Source organism: Callospermophilus lateralis, chromosome 8 (assembly GCF_048772815.1).
Source record: "Callospermophilus lateralis isolate mCalLat2 chromosome 8, mCalLat2.hap1, whole genome shotgun sequence".
NCBI classification, from domain to species: Eukaryota; Metazoa; Chordata; class Mammalia; order Rodentia; family Sciuridae; genus Callospermophilus; species Callospermophilus lateralis.
The window spans coordinates 37849997-37874794 of record NC_135312.1 but is presented as its reverse complement, the minus strand read 5'-3'; the positions used below and the strand labels follow the sequence as shown (position 1 = coordinate 37874794).

General features: G+C 36.4%; 1 protein-coding gene across 6 annotated transcripts in view; it reads left to right on the top strand.

Annotated features, from left to right (window-relative positions):
• Fryl (FRY like transcription coactivator) overlaps positions 1 to 24798 on the top strand; it is a 229476-nt gene that overhangs the window by 201337 nt on the left and 3341 nt on the right. For 3 of the 6 annotated variants that reach the window (XM_076864900.1, XM_076864897.1, XM_076864895.1), the window contains 9 exons: positions 3517 to 3720; positions 5475 to 5642; positions 11496 to 11743; positions 14192 to 14402; positions 16462 to 16611; positions 17258 to 17356; positions 21567 to 21635; positions 23455 to 23472; positions 24301 to 24411. In XM_076864900.1, the coding sequence (XP_076721015.1) occupies positions 3517 to 3720; positions 5475 to 5642; positions 11496 to 11743; positions 14192 to 14402; positions 16462 to 16611; positions 17258 to 17356; positions 21567 to 21635; positions 23455 to 23472; positions 24301 to 24411 (1278 nt within the window). The remainder of the gene's footprint in view (positions 1 to 3516; positions 3721 to 5474; positions 5643 to 11495; positions 11744 to 14191; positions 14403 to 16461; positions 16612 to 17257; positions 17357 to 21566; positions 21636 to 23454; positions 23473 to 24300; positions 24412 to 24798) is intronic. The other 3 variants (XM_076864896.2, XM_076864898.1, XM_076864899.1) reach the window with 3 other exon arrangements.

Sequence of the window (24798 nt, the reverse complement as noted above, 5' to 3'; positions counted from 1 at the left end):
AACTCAGTGTAAGGTCACCAAGGCCAAAAATCTAAATTAGGAACTAAATGTGATTATTACAACTAGTCAGTAGCAGAATAAGTCTGAAATAAACATGGAACATTTGATTTTTCATCTTTAAAAATGCAAAGTAGAAACATGAATTTCTTTAAAAAATTTTAAGCTATGCCTATGCCTAAATAGTTTGCATAAACTATACAAATTAATTTGCTGGGAAACAGTAAAAATTAAAATTGATCACACATAATTTTAAAGAGGGTGGCATTTGCCATGAAATGGACATTAGGAAGGTTTGGTTTTTCTGAACTTTTCTTTGTGACAGATAACAGATTTACCCCATGACATTCCTAACCACTTTCTTCTTGATGACTTGGGTAACTCTTCCCCATGCCTCTTTTCATTTGATACCCAAAGGGCTTTCTCCTCTAATTGTATTGATAGTTGTGTCCATTTTGATGTTTTCTAAGTGGAAAATCAAAGACAAAAAGTACTTCAGCCCACACAACTGAGCTAGTTGGTAGTTACAGCTTGTATTTAGTGTGACTCCATAAGGTCTGCCGTTGCTTCTGTGCACTCTGCCCTTCTATACAGTTCAGTTTGACCTCTGACAGCAACAAGACGGTTGTCACTGCTGTATGTGACCTTACATCCCCATATAATAGTGTCAGAGGAAGTAATGGTTGCTTCCAGAAATGACCTCAGAATAGTGAAGAAGTTGCTTTACTAAACACAGACTTTTTGTCATATTGCATTGACCCAAGGTGAGACACATGCCAATTTCTGAAATGATCACTATGGCAAATACAATAGGATTGCCAGGTTTTCTTAGGCTAGGAACCCTGTAGTCAATTCCCTAAACCACAGTCTCTTAGAAAAACCCAAAAAGTTTATATGTCAAATAGGTCAAAAAACTGTACATCATAAAATTATCACAAGTATCTATAATGCAAGAAGATGACATGTAAGCCTTTATAGCAAGTGTTTATACCATGTTTTGATATTTTTTCCAAAAAATATTGAAATTCACTCCAATAACTGGTACATGTTATCAGCTCTCATGAGAGGATGTTTCCTATAGTTCTAACAGGTGACATATATACAAGAAGGAAATGTGCTGACCTGTGCTGTGTCACACTGTCAGTTGTTGATGGACCCACTTAGGTAGATAAGGTTCCCATCCTCAGTATGCTGCAGCCGGCCCTGCAGATGTGAGGACATGACCACAGTGCCTGGAGCCATACAGATGCCTTCATAGCAGCTGGGGGACTCCTGTGTAATGTTTCCCCAATTGCCTATTCCCTCCGACACAGCTGGTCAGGTTCAGAGGACCCCAAGGACAAGTACAATATTACTGAGTACTTGGTAGGGCCATGACTTTAAAAATTTTTTGATAGTAATGCACAGTTCATGTATTTTACATTGCATCAAAGTGTATACATAGATACACTTTCAAAAGAATGGAAGTTTCAAGGATATATATCCTTACTCTCTATGTTGATGTACTAATGTTTTCTATTCCGTGCCTTTTCTTTCTTCCTATTCTCCTCCACACACACACCCTGCCCCAGCCAAAAAAAAAGGGGGGGGGGGCAGGTCACCACCCTAAAAGTGATTTCACACTCATTATTTGAAAAATATATTGTAGGAAGGAGAACAGGCTTTCATAGCCAGGAGAGAAAGTTGGGTGGGTTCAAGAGGCCTGCTGCCCTTCCCAAGGGGCCTGAATGGCTTCTCAATTCTTCTGCAGTTACTTTTTTTTTTTTCCTAGTTCAGAATTTAAATTTCTAAAGGCAGGCTCTTGACATTTTTGTAATGGTAAGGTTATTATTTTTTTGTTTGCCTTTTTACTTTAAAGAGCACTGTAAATGTTTTTCAAGTTCATCCAGTGCTCTAAAATGTCAGAAGTAATAAATATGGCTTTTAGTAGAACCTTACTCAGAATGGATTCAAGATACTTCCTGTCATTTTGTCTTTAATTAAAGTCACAGGAATCTGGGAGAAGATGTGGGGATGCTGATTTGTACCTCATAATTTAAGCCAAATCAAATAATACATATTTTCTAAAAGAACAGCTATAGTCTTGCTTAAAAATGATAATAGGAAATATTTTGGTTTAAAAAAAAGTCTCATGAATGCAACTTTTAACACACCCTCCAACTTTGAAAATCACAGTGAATACTAATTCATCACCAAATATATTTCGAGGATGGTTGTCATTGTTATATGATATGCTACATAATATCATATGAAATGATGCACTCTAGGAAGGTAGTTTTCAAACTCTGACCTGCAGAGGCGTAGGGCATCTAAGATAACTTGAGAAACAGCCAGGAAGGATCCAAGAGCTAAATGGGAAGAACTCCTGGACACCCTCTGCTACCTGATCAGCTCAGTATTTATTTATCAGTTTTGCACAATTGGTTTCCATCTAAAATTCCTCTGCTTTATTAAAAAACAAACAAATAAAAAAAGATTCGAAACCCTCTATACTGAACATTCTCTCCTGTGTAAATGGAAACAATCAAATCATATTTTCCTGACCAACTCAGTGTAATTTCCTGAACCAACTCAGGGCCCAAGAGAATTACATCCATATGAAAAGGATGACCAGCATAGATAATAGATGCATAGCTTATATGAATCTACATATGGCTGAAATTGAAACTTGTCATATTTCCTCTTGACCTTTTGAAATTGGCAGTGGTTATGTTTTGATGGCTATGATCTTGATTTAAAAATTTTTTATAGTAAAAAATATCCATTGCATTTAACAAGAGCTGTCCTATAGATTAAAATCATGTGACCCTGTATGTTGTCAACTGAATGTGGGTATTTTAAGTCAGTTTTTGCATTGTGCCAAGTATTAAATCTGTAAATCTTGAAGATTCCTTAAAGTTTGTGTTGCCAGAGTGTATTATAGAAATGTTGTTGTGTCTGTCTCTTTTTCACAATATATTTTGCATTAAAAAAGTAGTTTGAATTACATGTTGGCTTCCTGCAAAAAGCTTAATCCAGAGCTTGAATCAGTCTTTGGGTTTGTGAAAGTGCAAGAGTTTTCCCAAAAAGTGTAGCGTATATTTAAATGTTTGTCTTCGTTCTTTCTAATTCTGTGTGTTTTCCTTTTTGCTAACCAGGAGCTGCAGGTAAGTGTTAGCCTGGTGTGGTTGACTGTTTCTTCGTTGTCATCTGTGATATACTTGTCCTTCTTGTGGTCTCATTCATGTTTGTGTATTAGAATAGAAATGGCCTAGAAAATAGATTTAGTTGGACCCTCAATAGACAGAACATCAAGAAAATTGTTTAACAACAGGTTATCAATGAAATAATTTTGATCTCTTTCAAGATAGAGATTTAATGATGTGTTTAAGTTTAAAGAAATTGAAGGGCTGATTGAAACTCTGCTTTGGATAATGCATTCAGTATTCTTCATCTTGGTACATGTCTTCTGGTGTCTTACATTTACAGCATGTAGAAACATAGGTTTGCGGTCTTAGCAATCACGTCTTCCTTTTCCAGGGTGAAAGTATGGACAATTTCAATTGGGGAGTCCGCCGGCGCTCGCTGGACAGTATTGACAAAGGGGACACACCATCCCTCCAGGAGTACCAGTGTTCTAGCAGCACCCCCAGCCTGAACCTGACAAACCAGGAGGACACAGATGAGTCCTCAGAAGAGGAGGCGGCTCTCACAGCCAGCCAGATTCTCTCGCGCACACAGATGGTATACAGTTAACTTTCCTTCCAGTGAAAATGGTCTCATTTGACTCTTTAACTTCCAGCTTAGAAATTATTGTTTCCTGATCTCCAATTTTCATGTCATTATTGGCAAAGTGCACACACTGAAATGAAAATGCAAAATGTCAGTGTTAAAGGAGTGTTCCTTATGACAGAACTAAACTTTAAGTGGTTACAGCATGCCCGTGAGAGGTTAGGATATAGTTCCTCTTGCTTTCTCTCCTGTTCTTGAGTTGTTTTGGCACTTTTAAGGACTCTCCTCTTCAACAATACCTATTTCTGGTATCACTGTGAATACCACACCCATTCTTCTTTCCTAGAGTAGTGTGCAAGATGGAGCAAGATGGAGTAGTGTGCTTGCACTAAGTCAATTATGGGGAATTTCTCATCCACAACCCGAGGGCCAGATGACAGAGTTAGAGAGTGAAAAATGGGAAATAATTGCTGCAAGAGCCATCAAGTACTTTTTACTAAAACATTGTGTGACTCTGGTCAAGTTACCTAACACTGCCTTTAAAATGGGACCCCTGATAGAGTTTGCCTCTCAGGTATTTATGATGAGGAAAGTCTCCTGGCATACAGTAAGTGCTTAATAAAAGATCTTAGCCTGGCACAATGTCACATACCAGTAATCCCAGTGACTGGGGGGCTGAAGCAGGAGGATTGCAAGTTTGAAACCAGCCTGGACAACTTAGCAAGACCATGTCTGAAAATAAAAAAATAAAAAGGGCTAGGGGTGTAGCTCAGTGATAAAGCATCAGGGGTTCAATCCCTAGTATTGCTCCCCACCCCCCAAAAAAATTTTAAGTTGCTTCCTCTTTATAAGAAAAATATTAATTTTTGCTTCTGTACCCTTTGTCATAAACTTTGTTTCTTATGTTAAATATTGACCCCAAGAAAACTATAACCCTGCTTAAAAGGAAAAGGCATACATATTTTTTTAAATTAGTAATAATTATTTTTCAAAGAAAATAAACCTCACCAAATATGGCTCGCCATTATAAACAACTTTATATTTTTTCCTGTTTTTTTTTTTCCTTTGTCTTATTGAAATTGTGCGGTGTTGATTTTTGCTTGTATAAGTGAGTGGCCAGTTGATGTGGGTGCCTGCCCCTCCTTCAAAACTGCATCTTTGAGAACTCCTCATGCCTGGCACTGGAGGTCCAAGGGCTCCTACCTTTACAAATCCTCAGACTAACTGAAATAGAGACCACAACCATAAAAATATACAAAAGACGAGCAGAGTTTTTACAGAGCTCTCCCACTTTTTTTTGGCAAGACGTATTAATACATACTTAGCTTTCTGCTGGGGAGTCAGCTGCTTGCATTAATGCCCATTCTTTTTTTTTTTTTTAATTTTTATTGTTGGTTGTTCAAAACATTACATAGTTCTTGACATATCATGTTTCACACTTTGATTCAAGTGGGTTATGAACTCCCATTTTACCCCGTATACAGATTGCAGAATCGCATCGGTTACACATCCACTGATTTACATATTGCCATACTAGTGTCTGTTGTATTCTGCTGCCTTTCCTATCCCCCCTTCCCTCCCCTCCCCTCCCCTCTTCTCTCTCTACCCCATCTACTGTTCTTGTATAGACTGGGAAAAAAAAAAAAAAGATAACTAGGAAGTTCCAGAAGCTTTTTATAACTAAATTTCTAAAATGTTCTTCTTGTGGGTTTTGTGACATCTCAGGCTCATAAATGGATTCCTCATTTCACTCTCTCCCCTGACAGTTAAACAACGACTCTGCAGTCGATGAAACCATTCTGGACCATCCCGACTTACTTCTTCAGTCTCAGGATTCCACTGGCAGCAACACCACGGAAGAAGTGCTTCAGATCCGAGATGAGACCCCAAGCTCAGAGACTGGTCTAAATAATTCTAGTAGCCAGCTGCCTGAGGTGGGGAGAAATGGGGCTGGAGCATGGCCAATCTAGGTTCTTCCTAGCACTGTTCCATCCCTTGCTTTTCTTTCCAAAGAGTTTTCATCTGATGTGCTAATTATTTGATTCATTCCCAGTATTTCTAACCTGTTGGGTTGTTATAAACAAAGTAGTCAAATCCGTTTTTTTTTTTTAAGTCAGTAGGTAATAATGGAAATATGACCCACAGGTTAAAAATAATCTCCAGTGTTTCAATGAGCATTTTGTGTTGCAGTGTGTGACTCGGTTACTGGGCAGGCGCTTCTCTGGGAGTGGCAGGCATCATTTGTGGCGCTACGTTTTCTTTGAAGGATGGCTTTTGCTTTTCCTTCCCTTTTTGCTTTGTGTTGGGTTCATGTGATTGGTGCTGTGATTGGGATCAGGACCTCAGGCCAGCTGTGTTAGCAGTTGGTTAAAGGAAATTTCTTAAAAAGACTTTGGAGCCACTAGTATTTATGTTTTTTGGAAAGGCCTGTGAGAAGTAAGCCAGATTCCAAGCTATTGACTGACCAAAAATAAGTAAGTACTAGTTTTCTGAGTGTTTTTTTTTTTAAGACTATTATAGATTACTTTAAAAAATGTAATTGCTATAGCTATCTCTGGTATGTTCTTTGATACCTTGGTAGGTATTAGAAACTGCTATATTTTTGTCATTGTTAACCACATTAATATAGTTACTGGATCTATACTAATCTAGCTACTAGATCTTATTATTTTAGTAAGGTGAATTCTCATGTTCTTAGTTGACGATTTATTTTCCATATTTGAATTCTCCTTAACTATAAACAGATATATTTTGGAATGAAGGCATTTTTGGCTTCCTTACTAGCAGTCTTTAAAATGCTTATACCACTATGACTAATGTTTAGTCATTTCAATTAATGAAATATTTATTGTAATTTCACTACATGCCTGGCAAGCACCTAAGAGTGAGAAAGCAAGAATACCACATGGCTCTGTTCTAAGGAGTTTTTTGTCTATGTTAAGACAAAGATTTTTTTAAAAAAAAAATTACATTTTCATATGAGAAACAGTAATTCAAGTAATTCAGGTCCAAGGCTTTGTGAAAATTCAGAGGAGAGATCAGCTGAACCTTGGGGATATTAGTGGTAAAAGACAGACTTCAGGGCAACCAGCACTTTCAGGCAGAGGGACGCCATGTGGAAGACCTGGCATCATGAGACAGCTTGGTATGCTCGGGTAACTACAGGAAGCTCAGTATTTATGAGAATAACATGGATGAGGTGAATAGAATCTAAGACATTCTGGGTCCTGTGGGCCATTCTAAAGACAGGCTTTAGTGTGAGATAATAGGAAGTCATGTGGACTTTTTTTTTTTTTTTTTAAATATATGGGATAGTCAGCTTTCCATGACTACCTGAGATAATCAACTTCAAAAGAAGAAAAGTTTATTTTGGCTCAGTTTTAGAGGATTTATTTCATGACCAGTTGAACATGTTGCTTTGGGCCTGCAGGGGCACATTTAAGCAGAAGCATGTGGCAGAGCAGAGCTGTTCACCTCGTGGCCTGGAACAAAATAGAAAGGAAGAGGAAGGGGGAGGCAGTTGGGGTCCCTCGGAGCATATCCCCAGTGACTTGAGACCTCCCGCTAGGAGGTCTTATTACTTATTAATACTTATTATGTGCATAGGAGGTCTTATTAATATTACTTATTAATACTTATTAATATTACTTATTAATACTTATGTGCAAGCACTGTGCCAGTTACATAGATGGAGATAGAGGGCATATATGAGTTTTCTTCATTGATTTAATCAGCATCTACTGAGTCCCTACCTCAAGTCAGACATTATTCCGGGCACAAAGCAATGTAGAAAACAAGACAGTAGTAGCTCCTCATGTTGTGGAGCCTAGTCACAGGAGTGACCGATAATGAACAAGTAAAACAAAAAAAAACAAAGTATCCATCCTATTAATTGTACTATGAAAATATCATAGTAATGTGGTTTGAGGTGAGGGAGAAAGCATTTGAGGTGAAGCCTAAATAGTAAGTAGCCAGTCTATGAAAATTTAGAGGAAGAATGTTCCAAGCAGAGGAAGCAGCAGTTTAAAAGACTCTGGGTCCTGTAGAGAACAAAAGAGCTGTCTAATGGGGCTGGAGTGCAGTAACTGAGCAGGGGAGCAGGAGTCCCAGGGTGAGCAGCAGGCCACAGGCTGGTAACCATGAGAGATTTCGAAACAGAAGGACATGATCTGATTATGCCTATTTTTTTAAATCTTGGCTCCCCCTCCCCCATCACCCCACCTTGGAAAATGGAATGTAGGCTACAGTGCCTGTCACATGGAGCTTGCAGTTAGGTGCCTGTCATCAGGGGAGAGTTATAGTCTTCTTTGTGTCCTTGTGAAGTCTCTATGATGGAGGTGTGGGTGGCAGATTGGAAAAAGTTAAGAAGGTAAGCTAGAAAGAAAAGAGCTAGAGAAGAGGAGGGCCTGAACTGAGACGGTGAACATAAAAAAATATTTGCAGGAGAGACTTGAGAGAGTGACAGGTGCACTTTAGATGGCATTCCTTTCATTGTCTGAAGATTTGTTCGGTAGCTGTACCATTAGTTATAAATCTAATCTGTCCCATCTGGATTGGATCATAGCCTATTAAAAGGTCAACAGACCTGCTCATTAGAAACAGTGAAAAACAGATACAAGAAACACCTTTTTAATCAAAGCAGCATGGCAGCGGCTAGATGTTTTAATTTCATTTTAAAAGGGAGAAAATCTTCTATTCTGGGTTACTATCATAGTGAGGGAAATTACCTCCTAAAAATTTCATATATATTGCAACCAATATGTTCTTTCAATTGGGGCATCCACCCATTATTCATCTGTTGTAGCGGACCTACTTGCTAAGCACTAAAAAGTTCCTGGGACCATTGTTTCTTTTAAAGGGAAAACACTTTGGTTTTATGGGTGGTGCTGGTGTTGTTGCTGCTGCTGTTTATTTCCTTTAATAGTGGTGAATTCATTACTACTACACACGCCATGACAGTAAGAATGAAAGGGGTATTCTAACACCACACTATTTCATTTACAAACAGTTCTGATGCTAAAACAGTCTCCTACAGGGAGTAATGCTACACTGCACCTGTTGGCTATACTGGTCCAATTCGTTTTTCCTTCATGGCCTAATAGTGTCAGATGACCCAAAATTGCCTCTTGTTTAAAAAACAAAAAAGGTGTTTAAGTATATTAATATAAACATATTAAAATAAAATCATAATCATTTTAAAATCAACTTTTTAAAATATACAATTAATTTCAATAGGTGAAATATTTTATGAGTTAAAAGAATATTCCTTAAAGTATTTGAATTTTTCCCTTAAATTATGTTCACATTGGGAAGATCAAAGAGAATGAGCTAATACATTTCATGTCATGATAGAAATTCAAAGCTATTTGTCCCTTCTCTGCAACATATACAAATTATACTCTGATCTCTAGAAAGAATTGAGTTCTTCATTTGTATTTATTAGAAAAATCTTCACAGAGGGTTATAACAACTTAGAATCAAATTCATGAGCCTCATAAATAATTCCTTATAGAAAATGAATCTGAATGTTACATACAAAGTATGTGTGTATGTCATTGTCTAGTAAGGTAAAGGCCAAGGAAATTTGATTCTCAAAATCAACATAAACAAAAGGAAATCCATTCCATTAGCCCAAAAGCACTTTTTAGATTTTATTAGAATGTTTCTGTATATAATAATTACTGATAAAATGTTGTTTTTGAAATTACAATTTGACAAATATAACCAAATACTGGTGTGAATTAATGAATATTGATTCATTCAAATTAATGGAAAAGTAAGGCTGGGTATGGTGGTATGATCCCTGTAACTCAGGATGCTGAGGCAGGGAGATAACAAGTTCTAGGCCAGCCTCATCAACTTAGTGAGACCCGGTCTCAAAATAAATAAATAAATAGAGTTGGTATGGCTCAGTGGTGGACTGCCCCTGAGTTCAAATCCCCAGTACAAAAAAAAAAAAGTAAAAGGGAAGAGAAAATTTGTAGATGTAGAAGTATCTCTAGTACTGTCTCATAAATTCTCTTTCCCAACTAATGCCTCCAATGGCCAAATCTTTTTTTAAAAAAATTTAGGTGGAAACAATGGAGTATATTGAATATAAGCTATTGTACTATATTATTTTAAGCGCTATTCTGTGAAGACGTAAGAGTTTGTTGCTATACCTGCACTGTGTTTTCCTCCCATATTCCTGTGTCTTTGATGTCCTGTCATCCTTTTCCATGGAACATCATCCCTATGTGGTTTCCTCTAAGGAGACTGGTCTTAATTTTCTCAAACAGTTGCAGTCTCCCCTTCTTTGAGTACCAGTGGTCATTTGTATGTTGCTGATGGTATTCACCATTCACTTACCACATGCTAATATATACTGTTGTCATTTGCATGTTAGCTGAACCCCATTAGTAGATCATGAACTAATTGTGGTCAGGAATTAATTTATACCAGAGCACTTGCCCTGAATCTGATAGAAATCCTTCATTTTATCAATTCTACAGGTGAATGAATTAAGGTGAGACTAATCTGAGGTCAGAATGTCTGGCTTTTACTTCTCATATTTTGAAAGGAAAATTCTAATTTTTATCTATAAAAGATAAAATACTACTATATAGCTAAAGCAACTTAAGTCCAAAAACTGAAAGAAGCTGATCTTTATTACCAAAACTCTGAAACCACTAGTACTTACATTCAAACTGACTGAACTAATATTCATGCAATTAAAAACTGGTGTTGACACCATTGATCTATACTTTGGAAGTATTTTTCTTTTTTAGTGGTGGTAGTTCATTTAAGATTCTGTCTCATGCCAGACATAGCAACATTATTTCAGTAATATTAACAAAGAGAAAACTGATAGTATACTTTATAACATATATTTACTACTGTTATTATTTACATAGAATTAAAAGAATTCTATCATTCTTGTTGATAAATGAGCTTTACAATTCATTGAATTTTGAAAGTGCATCAGTTTAACCTGATTTAGACTCTAGGTTGATGATGAAGCTTTATGAGTACTCAAAACGGAAATGAGTTAGTGTATGTCCTGCAAACAGCACCACCCCCCCACACGCACCTCCACATTACAAATGTTCAGCTCATTTCTCCCAGGAAGGCCAGCATTGTTAGGTTCAGCATCCTTCTGAATGGACAGTCCCTACAGGACCAGTGGGTTCTCTATCTTGAATCATCTCCCAGCTTATAGTCAAAGAATTCACTGTGTTCATATAATTAAAGAAATAGTAGTTCAAATAAGAGAGAGTTTACTATAATAAAATGCTTTACATCATAGAATTAGAATAAGAGAAGACATTTTACCAAAGGATATATTTCCAAGTGAACACTCAAATCCTGTACATAAGATAAAAAAGTAGGGGTAGCAGAGGTGATTCATTGATGGTTTTTTAAGGCAATAAGCTATATAACATCATTTCAAAAAATTTTAGGGCTGTGATTATAACTCAGTGATAGAGTACCTGCCTAATAATCACAAATCCTGGGCTCAAATCCTCAGTACTACCCCCCCCACACACACACACACACACACAAAAAAAAATCCTAGGGCCGATTAAAACTTGTGATCCTCCTGCTGCACCACCACACCCAGCCTAGAACCATTAAAAAACACACACACACACACACAATGTTATATAATTAGAATTCAAAACCTCTAAAAATTAGACCATTTAACGAAGATGACTTGATAAAGTGAACTTGAATGGCAGTAGTCACTTATTATGTTCATAAAATTCTTTTTTTGTTAAAGTCTGCTAAAAATATGACCATTTTTACAGGATTCAAATTCAGTATTAAAGGAGGAACATGTTACAGGCTTTGAAGATGAAGGGGCATATATTATACAAGAACAGCAAGACTCTCTTGTCTGTCAAGGAATTCTTGATTTAGAAGAAAGTGAAATGCCAGAGCCTCTGGCTCCCGAAAGCTGCCCTGAGTCAATCTGTGAAGAGGATGTTACCTTAGCCTTGAAAGAACTGGATGAAAGGTGTGAAGAGGAGGAGGCAGACTTCTCTGGACTGTCCAGGTGAGAAGACAGAATCACAAACCTGTAATAAAGTGATATCTTCTCCTCCATCCTCTCCCAAAAATGCCTCTTAGTGATTGCTTACTTTCATTTTTCTGTATATTTTTGTATACTCTATTTTCATTTTTAAAGATAAAATTACTTACTGTTATGGGTTTGTTTTCTGTTGATATTCACATAAAGAAAAACAAGTAGGCCATTCCCAAAGCATAGTGTCATTGTGCAGTTAGAGAAGCACACCAAAGTTATTTTGTAATCTTTTTATTAGTGGCAAGAGTTTAAAGTTTGGTATTATGTAATAAACAGAAATGATAATTTCTTAGTACTGTAAAATGCTAAATTGTCCTTTTTAGACGTTGATCTTTTCTATATTCAAAATTTATTATCAGAAAGTATGAAGAATTCCCAAATAGGACTTTTTCCTTACTCGGGGGCTGGAGTAAACAGCTATTACCTATAGAGGTTTTTGTTTTTGTTTTGTTAGCAGTATTAGGGCTTGAACCCAGGGATACCCTATTACTAAGCTACATCTCCAGCTTCTCCCCCAACTTTTTTTTTTTTTTTTTTTTGAGACAAGGTCTCACTAAAGTCTCCCTGGCTGACCTCAAATTTGGAATCCTCCTACCTTAGCTTCCCAAATTACCAATTTTGCAGGAGGCAGTGGGGTGCAGTGGGTACCAGGGATTGAACTCAGGAGTGCTCAGCCACTATGCCACATGCCCAGTCCTATTTTGTATTTTATTTAGAGACGGTCTCACTGGGTTGCTTAGCACCTCACCATTGCTGAGTCTGGCTTTGAACTCAAGATTCTCCTGTCTCAGCCTCCTGAGCCACTGAAATTACAGACAGGTGTGCACCACCGTGCCCAGCTTACCAATGTTTTTTAAAGGAAATTCTGGTGGCTATTATGAAACTTATATACCAAACAATTCTATGATGATTAAATTTTATATTTAAATTTTATAAATATTCATGGTTCAGAATAATGTATTTAATAATCATCAGATGTTTCAGTTTTATAATAAAACATCATACTTTCATACCTCCTGTGATAGGGTTTTAATCTATAAGATATATGGGAAGTTGTTTTTTGTTTTTATTCTCAATTAGAATGCTTACCTATATTTGAAAGTAAATATCCAGATAATAATAAAAAATCTTAGTGATACCTTTTTCTACCTACTATCTTGGATAGAGCAGTAGCCCATGCAATTACACAATCAAGTACAAGATCAGAGACAACTGAAATGATATTAAGGTAAATACTCAGACACTTTCAGGTTTCTAAAAGGCCAAGCCAGTCAATTACTTTGAAACAGAATGGTTCATTCCCACTAAGCACAGAGGTTATCTACTATAGCTTTCAGGACACCTTTTGTTAAAATCACTCACCTCTGTGACATTTGTAAAGTATGAAACTAGTTGTCAGCTTTACTTTGATATTTTTCTCTAATCTTGATTCAGGTCCCTGTCTTTCATGTGAATTGCTCTATGATTTCTGTAAAGCCGTATGGATCAATCTATCTCATAATGAATCATGTAATTTTATATCCCAAGTTACTTATTTCTTTATGGAGTGTCTAACTCAAAACACTTCATCTTATGGGCTGGGGATGTGGCTCAAGCGGTCGCGCGCTCGCCTAGCATGTGTGCAGCCTGCGTTCGATCCTCAGCACCACATACAAACAAAGATGTTGTGTCTGCCAAAAACTAAGAAATAAATATTAAAAATTCTCTCTTTCTTTAAAAGAAAAAAACAAAACACTTCATCTTTTTTTCATTGTTCTATTTGTGTAAGTATGATTTGGCAGTGGGATTATAAATTCCTCAAGGGAAATGGCCAGGTCTTTTGTTTCTTTTGAGTCAAATCTATCATCTGTCGTACTGAGAGGCACATTGTATGTGTTCATGAAATCATTGAGCTAGCAGTGAGCTAACTGTGTGCTGTGGCTGATGGCACTGGCTTTGGACCTGTGGTCCTGGATTCATATTCTGGCTCTGTCATTTCCTATCAAGTAACCTAGGCACATTATTTATTTAACCTCACTGAACTATTTCCTCATTCGTAAAATAAATAGTAATGAAGTTGTTATGAAGATTGAATAAAATGATCCATGTAAAATGATCCATGTAAAGCACCAAACATAGCCCTTTACACAAAAATATGATCATCATCATGTGGGGCTGCTCAAATAAGAAGTGTCCAGAATTAACCATTTGAAATGAATGCATTCTAATATGTATTATTCATAGAAGTTGCTGATATTAATCCACAGCAGAAGCATTTATAGAACTTGAGGTATTTTGCAGTAGCCACTTGAAATTAAGAGTTCTAATTCCAAAGATGCTTAGCAGGAAAAAAATGTATTTGTTTATGCTTTCTTATAAATTGTTTAGATCTTTGTATTTTCCAAGACAGTATTTTGACTACCATGATATTTGTGTCAGCAGTCAGGATGAAGAAGAGCAAGATGGTTTTCCAGAAGTTCAGACATCACCTCTACCGTCACCCTTTCTTTCTGCCATAATAGCGGCTTTCCAGCCGGTGGCGTATGATGATGAAGAAGAAGCCTGGCGCTGCCACGTCAATCAGATGCTGTCTGACATGGATGGATCCTGTGCAGTGTTCACTTTTCATGTGTTTTCTAGGTTGTTTCAGGTGAGTGACGTTTGTTTCAGAACTCATTATAGTTATCTCATACAGGTTTTTCTTCTAACATCAATATCTCAAATTTTAATGTCCCTGCTATCTTGTTTTTTAATTGGTTCTTTTTTTTTTTTTAGTTATACAGAGGATTCATTTTGACATAATTATAAAAACAAAGAATATAATTTGTTCTCATTCATTCCCCAGTACTTCACTTTTCTCCTCCCTCTTCCCTCCCCATTTCCTTCCCTCTCTACTCATCTTTCTGCTATTTATTTATAGGGTTGGTTTTTTGTAATTAGTGTCTTGTAGAAGTATGTGATGGTGAGATTCCCTGTGGTATAGTCATATATTTCACACATAGGAAAGTCAAGTCAGATTCATTTCCCCTTTTTTTTTTTTTTTTTTTTTTTTTTTGGTAAGCTAGTGCTATTTCTTAGACTTACAGAGTGACATTGTAGTACTGCTGGTGTATTACACAATTACTAGTACAGATATGTTCCCTTAGGCATTTAAAAAAACAACTTCAACTCAATATCTGAGCAGTTTCTTCAGTATGCTAGGGACCATCACAGACACCAGAGAAATGAAAGCATAGTCCCTGCCTTCAAGGAGCTTACGGACAGTATCACAAAGCTTCTAGTCAAGTGTAAAATGAATTGAAACTTTTGTCAGGTGTGGTGGCACAAGCCTGGAATCCCAGCGGCAGGAGGATCGCAAGTTCAAAGCCAGCCTCAGCAAAAGCAAGGCTCTAAGCAATTTAGTGAGACTCTCTCTCTAAATAAAATACAAAATAGGGCTAGAGATGTAGCTCAGTGGTTGAGTGCCCCTAAGTTTAATCCCCAGTACCAAAAAAAGAAAAATGAATTGAAACTTTCATCACTGTGGGGTCCTTGACAATTTTAGCTATTAAGGTTGCTTTCAACCCTAAACCAATAAGTGTGATCATTTATTGCAAACTCACTGCATGCAAGGCACTCTGCTAAATGCTTTTTAATAAGAATATTCACACCACCAATATGGAACATGGATAGATTTTTAGGTTTCTGTGGAGAGGGAAAGTAAAGCAGAGAGAAATGCCACTAGTTAAGTCATTATCCTCTGAACTATCTACCACCTGTTCTCCCTATCTCCACAAACTTTACCCATCTTGGAAGACCCAGCTAAAGACGTCTTCTCTTTAAAGTTTTCTTACTCACCCCACCCCAGTGCTGGGTATCAAATCCAGGGCCTCATGCATGCCAGGCAGGCAGACAGATGCTCTATCGCTGAGCTATATTCCCAGTCCCATCGCCGAAGTTTTGCCAGCCACTCCAGCTTCCAGCTGCACCATTCAGATGTTCTTAAGTGCCTATTAACAGGAGCATCTATTTAATTATGTACTCACCTCACTGCTGGTTGGTTTTCTATATGCATTATTTTCTTAACAATGACATTATTTCCCAGTGCCTGAAACTGCGGCTTCTCCTTTTTCTTAATCCTAATGCTATCCAACAGCATTACACACATTTATGTAGGTATACATTAGCAATCTGCATAATAATTATAACTCTTGATACTGTCTTAATTTATTGACTGTTTACTTTGAGTAACTGGTTGTTTTATGTGAATAAATATTCTTGGATTCTGAGAAGGTACTACCTTTAATGCATTTTATTACTTTAGTTACAGTTAAGTCAGATGGCAGTCCAAAGCCAAGGCTCAGAAACTACATTTACCATAAGTTTCTTTTCAGGTAGAACTTGACTTTAGAAGAGCTAATTCCTCAGACATGTAAAGGCTTATGATTGTCCTTAGACTATAGAGGTCTCAAGAGTAAGAGAATGAATAGTGTTTATCATTAAATTTTTTCAGTAATTCCATTTTGTAAGTCTTTGATCATTTTTAAAAATTAATATATTTCCTGAAGAAATATATAAAACATGGATTTGCAAATCAGTTACTAGAATTCTATATATCACTACAATCATTTTAAAATAGAAGTTTGCCCTGATTAAATACATCTTTACTTAAAAGTGAAAAAAAGAACTCTTATGAAATATTAAACTTTTTCTTACGCTTTTCGCCATAGACAATTCAAAGAAAATTTGGAGAAATAACTAATGAAGCAGTCAGCTTTCTTGGTGAGAGTCTACAGCGCATTGGTACCAAATTTAAAAGTTCTCTGGAAGTGATGATGATGTGTTCAGAATGCCCAACAGTCTTTGTGGATGCTGAAACCGTAAGTTTTTACATGCAGCCTTATTAATTAGCCTATATGAATAGCCTCATTCAATTATGGTTCTTTTTTAAAAGTAATTTGAAATTATAAAGTGTCAAAGTTCATATTTTCAACAATTATAAATATCCGGCAACTCATGGTTCCAGTGTATTAGATGCAGTGCCCTGTGATTCCCTGGCTCCCACCCCTCCCTGCCCTAGGGCTGGTTGTGCAGCTCAGTGGCTGAGCGCTTGCCTAGCATATGCTGAGCCCTGGGTTCATTCCCAGCACTACAAAAAAATAAGCTGAAGAGAGGCCCACCCATGATGTGTGCTCTCTCAATTCTTCCTGAGTGGAATATCCAGAGCGCCTGGTCTTTCCCTGACTGTTGCCAAGCCCACTTATGACTAAATAACAGCATAGGTAAAGAAATATGGGTTAAAGTGCTTCAAAGAGGTGCCTCTGATGTTGTGTACTGGTCTGACATGCCATTTCTTGCCACCCTCTAGTCCCACCACACTCCTGTTTCAGTGTCCCTTAGACTGAGACAGAATGCAGTAAGGGAGTATCTGACACCCACCCAACAGACAGTCCATGGCCCAAAAGTTGCCAAACTTGTGACTGATCAGGAATGGTAACCTGGATTGCGGTGTTTCTGATTTGACAGCTGATGTCATGTGGTTTGCTGGAGACACTCAAGTTCAGTGTTCTGGAATTGCAAGAACACCTGGATACATACAATGCGAAAAGAGAAGCAGCTGAGCAGGTCAGTCTTCTTTTACCATGTCCAAAAAAAAAAAAAATTAACCTGCTTGTGATACTAGAAAGATTGACCTGGCAGCAGAATTCGCCCATACAGGAAAGAAGACCTCTTACCACGGGCTTCTCAGTACTGGGGTGTGCTGGGAATGGGGTGGTCCTATGAGCTCTCTCTCTTTCCACTCTGCACAGTGAATTCCTGATCTGGGCTTTTAAAAATTAGCTCTCTAAGAGCCTACACATTGAAAACCAATAGCTCTCTAAAAAGCTGTATGGAGACCATTCAACTGCTGTCAATGTTACAAGTGGGGAAATAGAAGCAGTATTTCTCAGTGTTATGGGCTTGTGGTCTAGGAAATATGCAACCTCTGACAAAACTGGGATCTTTTCCCTTGATGTGTGTGTGTCCGTGGGCCAGCATACGGGGAAATGAGCATGCTGTAGATGATAGGTATCACCCGCTAAGAAATGGTACTTCAGTTCCAGTCTGGCCTTGAAAAACAGAGTGGCTCAGTCCCCTGAGAATAAATCCAGTATAATTTCCATTGGCAAGTACAGAAAACAAAGAAGAAAAAGTGTTTCTGCCATTCAGACAAACTGCACACATTAGAAACTTTTTTCTAGAATACAGATATTTAATACTTATTAATGAAAGAACTGTCATATATAAAAATCTATGAAAAATGAAGTATAAAACTTGGTTCTTATTTTTTTTTCAGATTTTCTAGATAGGAACATAAAGCACATACTATAGGTTGAGCACCCCTAGTCTGAAATTCAAAATGCTCTAAAATCTGAATTTTTTTAAACACTAAAACATGTTGCCACAGTGCAAAATTCCACACCAGACATGTGATGGGTCACACTCAAAACATTATAAGTGATTCTCAGAAGCATTTAAAGTGAGAGTTGGGAATGATGTTGATGCCAAACCACTACAGTTTGTCCCTGTGGGTGGTGGAGAGTGACACCTTTGCTTTGTGATAGTTTAGTGTACAAAAGCTTTGTTTTTATGCAGAAAATTATGAAAAGTATTATGCAAAAATACCTTGACTCTGTATGCATAAGCTACATATGAAACATAAATGAATTTTGTGTTTACACTTGGGTCACATTCCCAAAATGTCTCATTCTATTACAACTATTCCAAAATCCAAAACACTTCTGGTACCAAGCTTTTCAGATAAGTGACAGACACTTAAGTTATGGCTACAAATAAAAGTGTTGTTAATGAAAGTCTTCCCAAGGACATACAAGTCTAACGGAAAAATATTATAGACTATAATTTTCAAATAAAGGTTATTTGAGCCCAACAGAAAAACTTTGTAGAATGGGGACATGATCTTGGAGTTTAGGCAATTAAATTTTGGCATGGGGGATTATTTCAGGGAAAGAAAATACTTGTATTGAGGCTCGCTCTCTTTGTAAGGGGAGAGCCATCTTATATTTGGACTGAAATAATGATGGCAGGAGAAAAGGAAAGGGCTTTCAACATCAGGAAATTAGATCTGCTGATGTAAATTAGTATTGCTGTGTCCTTTCTTACACTGATCTTTTGTACATGAATGTCCACCTATCTGCTAGGTGTCTGAAAGTAGAATTACTAGGTCATTGAATACACATGTTTGACCTTAGTAGAATCTGCCAAGCAGTTGTCCAGAAGAGGTTATTGTATCAATTTATAATCCATCAGAAGTGTTTACAGAATTTCCATTGCTTCATACCTTTGCTATCAGTGTTGCCAATTTTTAAAATGTTTAGTCATTCTGGTAAGGGTGTGGTAATATCTCATTATTTTGGATTTCACTGATGACTAAAACTTGAGCACCTTTTCATATGAATATCTTCATTTAGATATTTTGCAAATTATGTTTTCAAGTGCCTTGCCCATTTTTACAAATGGGTTGTTTTTCTTGGTTATTTGTAGGCGTTCTTTATTCAGAATATAAGCCTTTTTTTTTCGTTTTTCTTTTTTTTGATAAATGCATTAGATATTTTTCCTTCTTTTGTGGTTAGTACTTGACTACCTGATCATCTTTTGATGACCAGAAATTTTAATTAAATCCATGTTATTATATTAGTTTTTCCTATTATGGTTATGCCTTTTGTGTCTTCACAAATCATTGCCTAACCTACAAATTAAGGTAGAATCTTAAAAAGTATCACTCCTCTGACTCATGTCTCTCCAGCTCCACATCCCCAGAAAGGAAAACTCCTCACCAGTTACAATAAATTTTAACCTTCATTTGAGCCTTGAGTAAAAAAAAAAAAAAAAAATAGCATGACAGGAAAACAGGCACTGGGGAGTGTTCTCTATTCACACTCTCTACCATGTTTGTATATGTGTCTGGAAAGGTGTGGGTCTGTGCCTTACGGGCCAGGTGCAGCCCAGGGCTACATGGTTGGTGCTTATCTTTTAACAGGATGAAAATCAAATAATTACATTGAATAGTGCTCCCCAAAATACTATATCAGTAGGTATGCATTATTAAAAAAAAAGCAAAAAGTCATTAAATAATCAGCTGAAAGGTTGGGGTTGTGGCTCAGTGGTAGAGTGCTTACCTAGCACATGTGAGACCCTGCATTCGATCCTCAGCAAATAAATAAATAGATAGATAAATAAAGGTAATGTATCCAACTATAACTAAAAACAAATATTAAAAAAATAATCAACTTAAATTATTCTTTTCCAGCATATTATAGCATATTAATACACTTGGACAAACCTGGCCACAGTAGTGATAATTCAGTATATAAAACTTTCAACATTTTATGTGAACCAAGATTAAAAACAAATTCCATGATAGATGATAGCTGAATTTTGCTGATAAAAAAAAAAAAAAAAAAATCTGCTAGCTTTTGACAATGACTGTCACCGGCCATCTCTCACCAGAAAAGCTTAACATGTTTTTCTTCAGATATGCTGTCAAGCAAAGAGCCTTAGGGCCAGTGGAGACTGAATGACTGGGGAAAAAGCGACATAAGGTCAAAGAGATTGTTTTTGAAATAACTGAGATGTCTATTTTTAATTCTTTGCATATAGCACATTAAGTGTCAATAGAGAATTTTAAATGTCTAATACTAAAATGTTTTTGGTGTCTCCTTAATGTAGCTAGGAGGTTCTCTCAAAGCTCTTATGATATTGATACACATACACACACACACACACACACTAGTTTTATTATGCTTAATATCACACACACAAAAAAACTAGGATGTCAAAAGAGCTAACAGTATCAAATTGTCAAACCCTAGAAGCTAAACTTGAAAGCTCTTAGCTTTCACTTTGCTCGGAAATTCTATGGCTTCAGTATTCTTTTCTGTTCTACCACAATGCTGTTATTTTTATTTGACTGAAGAAAATGTACTTTAAATTAATATCAACCCCTAGGTAAAGAAAAACATTTGGCTTCTACAGGCAATATTCTTTGGAGATAACATGTTTGTCATTCATTACTGTCCAAAAAGACAGGAAAAGAAATAAAAACAAGATTTAAATGGATTTTGGTTTCTGTTTCACTGATTAGAACTGACACCAGCCTTCAGAGAATTAGACTTCTGGTAGGCAGACTTGGTTAATTCTCAGTTGCTTTTATTAAGCCGACCAGAGGAAAAACAAACTTTTCATTTCACAACTTGTATTAGACAAAGGTCAGGTACAGATTGTGAAGATTTTCAATGAAATCTGCAAAATAAAATTTTTTTTTTTTTTTTTTTTTTTTTTTTTTGGTATTAGGGATTCAACCCAGAGGCACTTAACCACTGAGCCACATCCTTATCCCTTTTTGTATTTCATTTAGATGTAGGGTCTCGCTGAGTTGCTTAGGGCCTCGCTAAATTGCTGAGGCTGGCTTTGAACTTGCGATCCTCCTGCCTCAGGCTCCCAAAGCCACTGGGATTATGGGCATGTGCTACAGTACTCAGCTGAAGAAGAATCATCTTTACTGAAGGGGCAGCATTGGTTCCTAGAATAAAATGCTGTTCATTGTGTTTTCACTAATAAACTCACAAGTGCAGTCATCTTGTTGAATATTCCGCTTTCGTTTGTCCGGATAAATGATTAGCCTCCAATGCAAATGAAAGCGCATGTTCACCACCAATCCTAGAACCTCAAGTTACCTTTAAGTGTATTGTTTCATATGGACAGGCTGTAATGTTACTAGTTCTGCCATTTATGCAGTTACTGTATTAAAATTTACTATCTCTTGTTTCTTTAGTGGTTAGACAATTGTAAGAGGACATTTGGTGCCAAAGAGGACATGTATAGGATAAACACAGATGCACAGGTAAGTCTCTTACCCTTGTTCTGGCCGCATTTCTGTATCGGATAAAACAAATGTGTGATCAAATGTCCTCACCTGCTACTCCTGAAAATAGAGAATATTTTTAAACCTTTTCATTTTGCTTATCAGAATAATCTTTGTTAAAGTTATGTTGAATAAAATATTGGCTTAGTAATGAAAAATTCACTTTAATAAAACTGAAAGGCCAGCTTGTGACTGAAGCTTAATAACATTCCCTAGATAAGCCTGATGGCTATCTGACAGTCCAGGTTGGCTTTTAGTTGCATCTGCCTTTAGAAAAGTAAAAAATTGTTCTGCATTAGTATTCTGCAAATAAATTGTCTGGTCAGGAAAGCAAATCTAAGAGTAACAGGATAAATATCCATATTAGCCTTTCTAAGGGTGAAATTCTGCCTGGATAAATTATAATGATTTCCTCTAGTATCAAGTCCTTATGGATGCAAGGCCCTTTTTATTCAACTTAATCTGCTCTCTGTCCCTTTGTGCCAGTACAATCTTTTGCAGAATAAGCAATCAATAGTTATTGAATGTACATGCAAATTTCAGTGTACTTACAAGCAACAATTTAAATCATACATATATAGGTTCATCCGCAAAAACTACACTTTTAGCATATTTAGACTAATCTTTGATAATTCAGAGTTGTGGAATGACATTTTTGCTGTTTCCTGTCATCGTGATGGTCAGGAGGCTCTGGTTTGTTTTCCATTATATCTCAAAGTAGAGGCCTCAGATATGTACACGTTGAGCCAGTTCTATTGTATTTATGCTAATCTAAATTATATGAAATAAAACCTCAAGTATAACCTCAGGCTAATATGCCTGACATTGGATTGTACTCAGCTAATGTTTACAGGATGTGACTAGCCAAGTAATTTATGGTAAGCAGAATGGAGCTAAAGTTCACCTTTGCTTAGCGAATCCTTTCTAAATTGCTAGGAATAAATGTTATATAAACAGTCCTTCAGAGGGAACTATTTATAAAAGCAGGCTTAAGAATGACTTTTAGAAGCTACATTTACATGAAGTCATTCTTTGAAACTACTTCCAAGTTGCTATCAATATTTTAATGTAATTTTCAAGAACATAAATTAAAACTTTTCACTATGTGTTTTACATACATTATTTCCTTTGATTCAAACCTAGTTAGGTCTAATTTCTGAAACTTACTAAATTACATTTGGAATGCAATGTAAAACACATCTGCTTTTGATATTCTGCCCTGTGGCTCATTCAGCACCAATAGAGGGAACCTAGCACCTAATTAGACATTAAACAGTAGGAAGCCTAGAATGAGCTACTCCAGAGAGGATCTCCTCATGGGTGAGTATATATTAAGTAAGATTATTGTGTGAGATTATAAGCCAGTCCACTCCTGAAAAAACAATTCATTTGCTTATTTTCTAACTGTAAGTTGTCGGCTTTACTAATGGGAAGTTTTATTGCAGTTGGGTTTTGTTTGAGGATTTCTGGAAAAGATATAAAAATAGAAACTTACATAGTCAAGTTTCTCAACATCACATTAGTTCTATTTGATTCTTGATATCGTCTACACAAAAATAAACTTTAGCTTAAATGTTTTTCAGTTAATTGGCAAAGAATTTTAAATAAGCACCCTGAATTGTTGCAATAAATGTCTAGAAAACTGTATTCTGGAAATACAAAATTTTCTTTGGGGTGTGAATATATGTTCTTCAGTTTGCCTGGGACATCTGTGACCCTACTTAAAATGATTCTTACACTAATTCTTGGTCTTTTTCTTTCTTTGTATTTTTTGTGACCCGATCACCTTCTTGCTTAGCAAATGGAAATTCTAGCAGTAAGTGACCTGTCTTGATTTATAGACTACTTACCCTTGCCAGACAAACTGGTTTTCATCTGCCATTGTCCTTTTGTGACCTAGTAATGTTTTGTCATGGACTACTTTAAAAGTAGTGTGTGCTTCAATTTTGATAGCCTTAATCCATGAAATGTTGATTGAATAAAATGAGATTTTATAATATGTATGTACAACTAGCAGTTGCCTTTTTCTTCACCTATAACTAACCTATCTCCCTTTAAATTTTTTTAATTTAAAAAATCAGAGTGCACATGTTAATTTCATAGTCTCATGTCAATGAGACTACCAAGTGGTTTTCTTTAGAAAAATGACTTCATTTTAAAGACAGACTTTTCTACCCTTTAGGTAAGAGGTTACCCAGTTTCACTTTGCTTTATCAAGCACTTGTGGATAAATGTAATGAGATCTACATCTCGATGTGAGATCTACAGCTCAATGGGGGCAAAAGTCTATGCATTTATAAATTCTCTCGTTATGAATTTAAAGTTTTAAATTACAGTGAACCCTTTTTAAACATCCTATATATTGCCTTCTGATATATTCTACTTATTTAATGTAAAATGTACTTTATACAAAAAGTGAATTAGTAACCAACAATGATCCTTGTTTTTATTTTAATGCCTGCCCTCAAAGCATCTTTCATCTGTCTTTCATCAGCTTTACACCATATTAACTTGCTTACTGCAGAAAAATAAATGCCAAGACAAATTTAACATAATGATTTATAATTCTTTTTACTGGACATATGCTGTATAGCCAAACATGAAAAATCCCACCTAAATTTAATGTACTGTTATCTATTTCTAGGAACTGGAGCTCTGCCGAAGGTTATATAAATTGCATTTTCAATTGCTGCTTCTGTTCCAGGCCTACTGTAAACTTATCAACCAAGTAAATACAATAAAAAATGAAGCAGAGGTAAATATTAAGTTGTCCTAGGCATCAGTAACTGAAACATTAAAGTAAACATACATTTGTTAGGCTAGCTAACATCAAAAGTCACTTACCTTGAATCATTTTCTTCAGTTGAGGAATTTTTTTTTTTTTTAAATGATGTCCTATGTCAGGACATTATTAGTGAATCAGACAGCAAGTACTGGATTCAGAGGTTCAAGACTTTACCGGTTTCTGAAGTATAAACAGATCATGTGTAATCAAAAGTCAAGCAAAGCACTTCAGTAAATGTCAAATTGTACAGCGAAACCCCAACATCCTGTCCATGGAATGTCTCTCCCGTTCTGTGAATGCAACAAGAACAAACGTGTTAAAAACACCTGGGATGTTGAAAATCTTTAATGTGTAGGC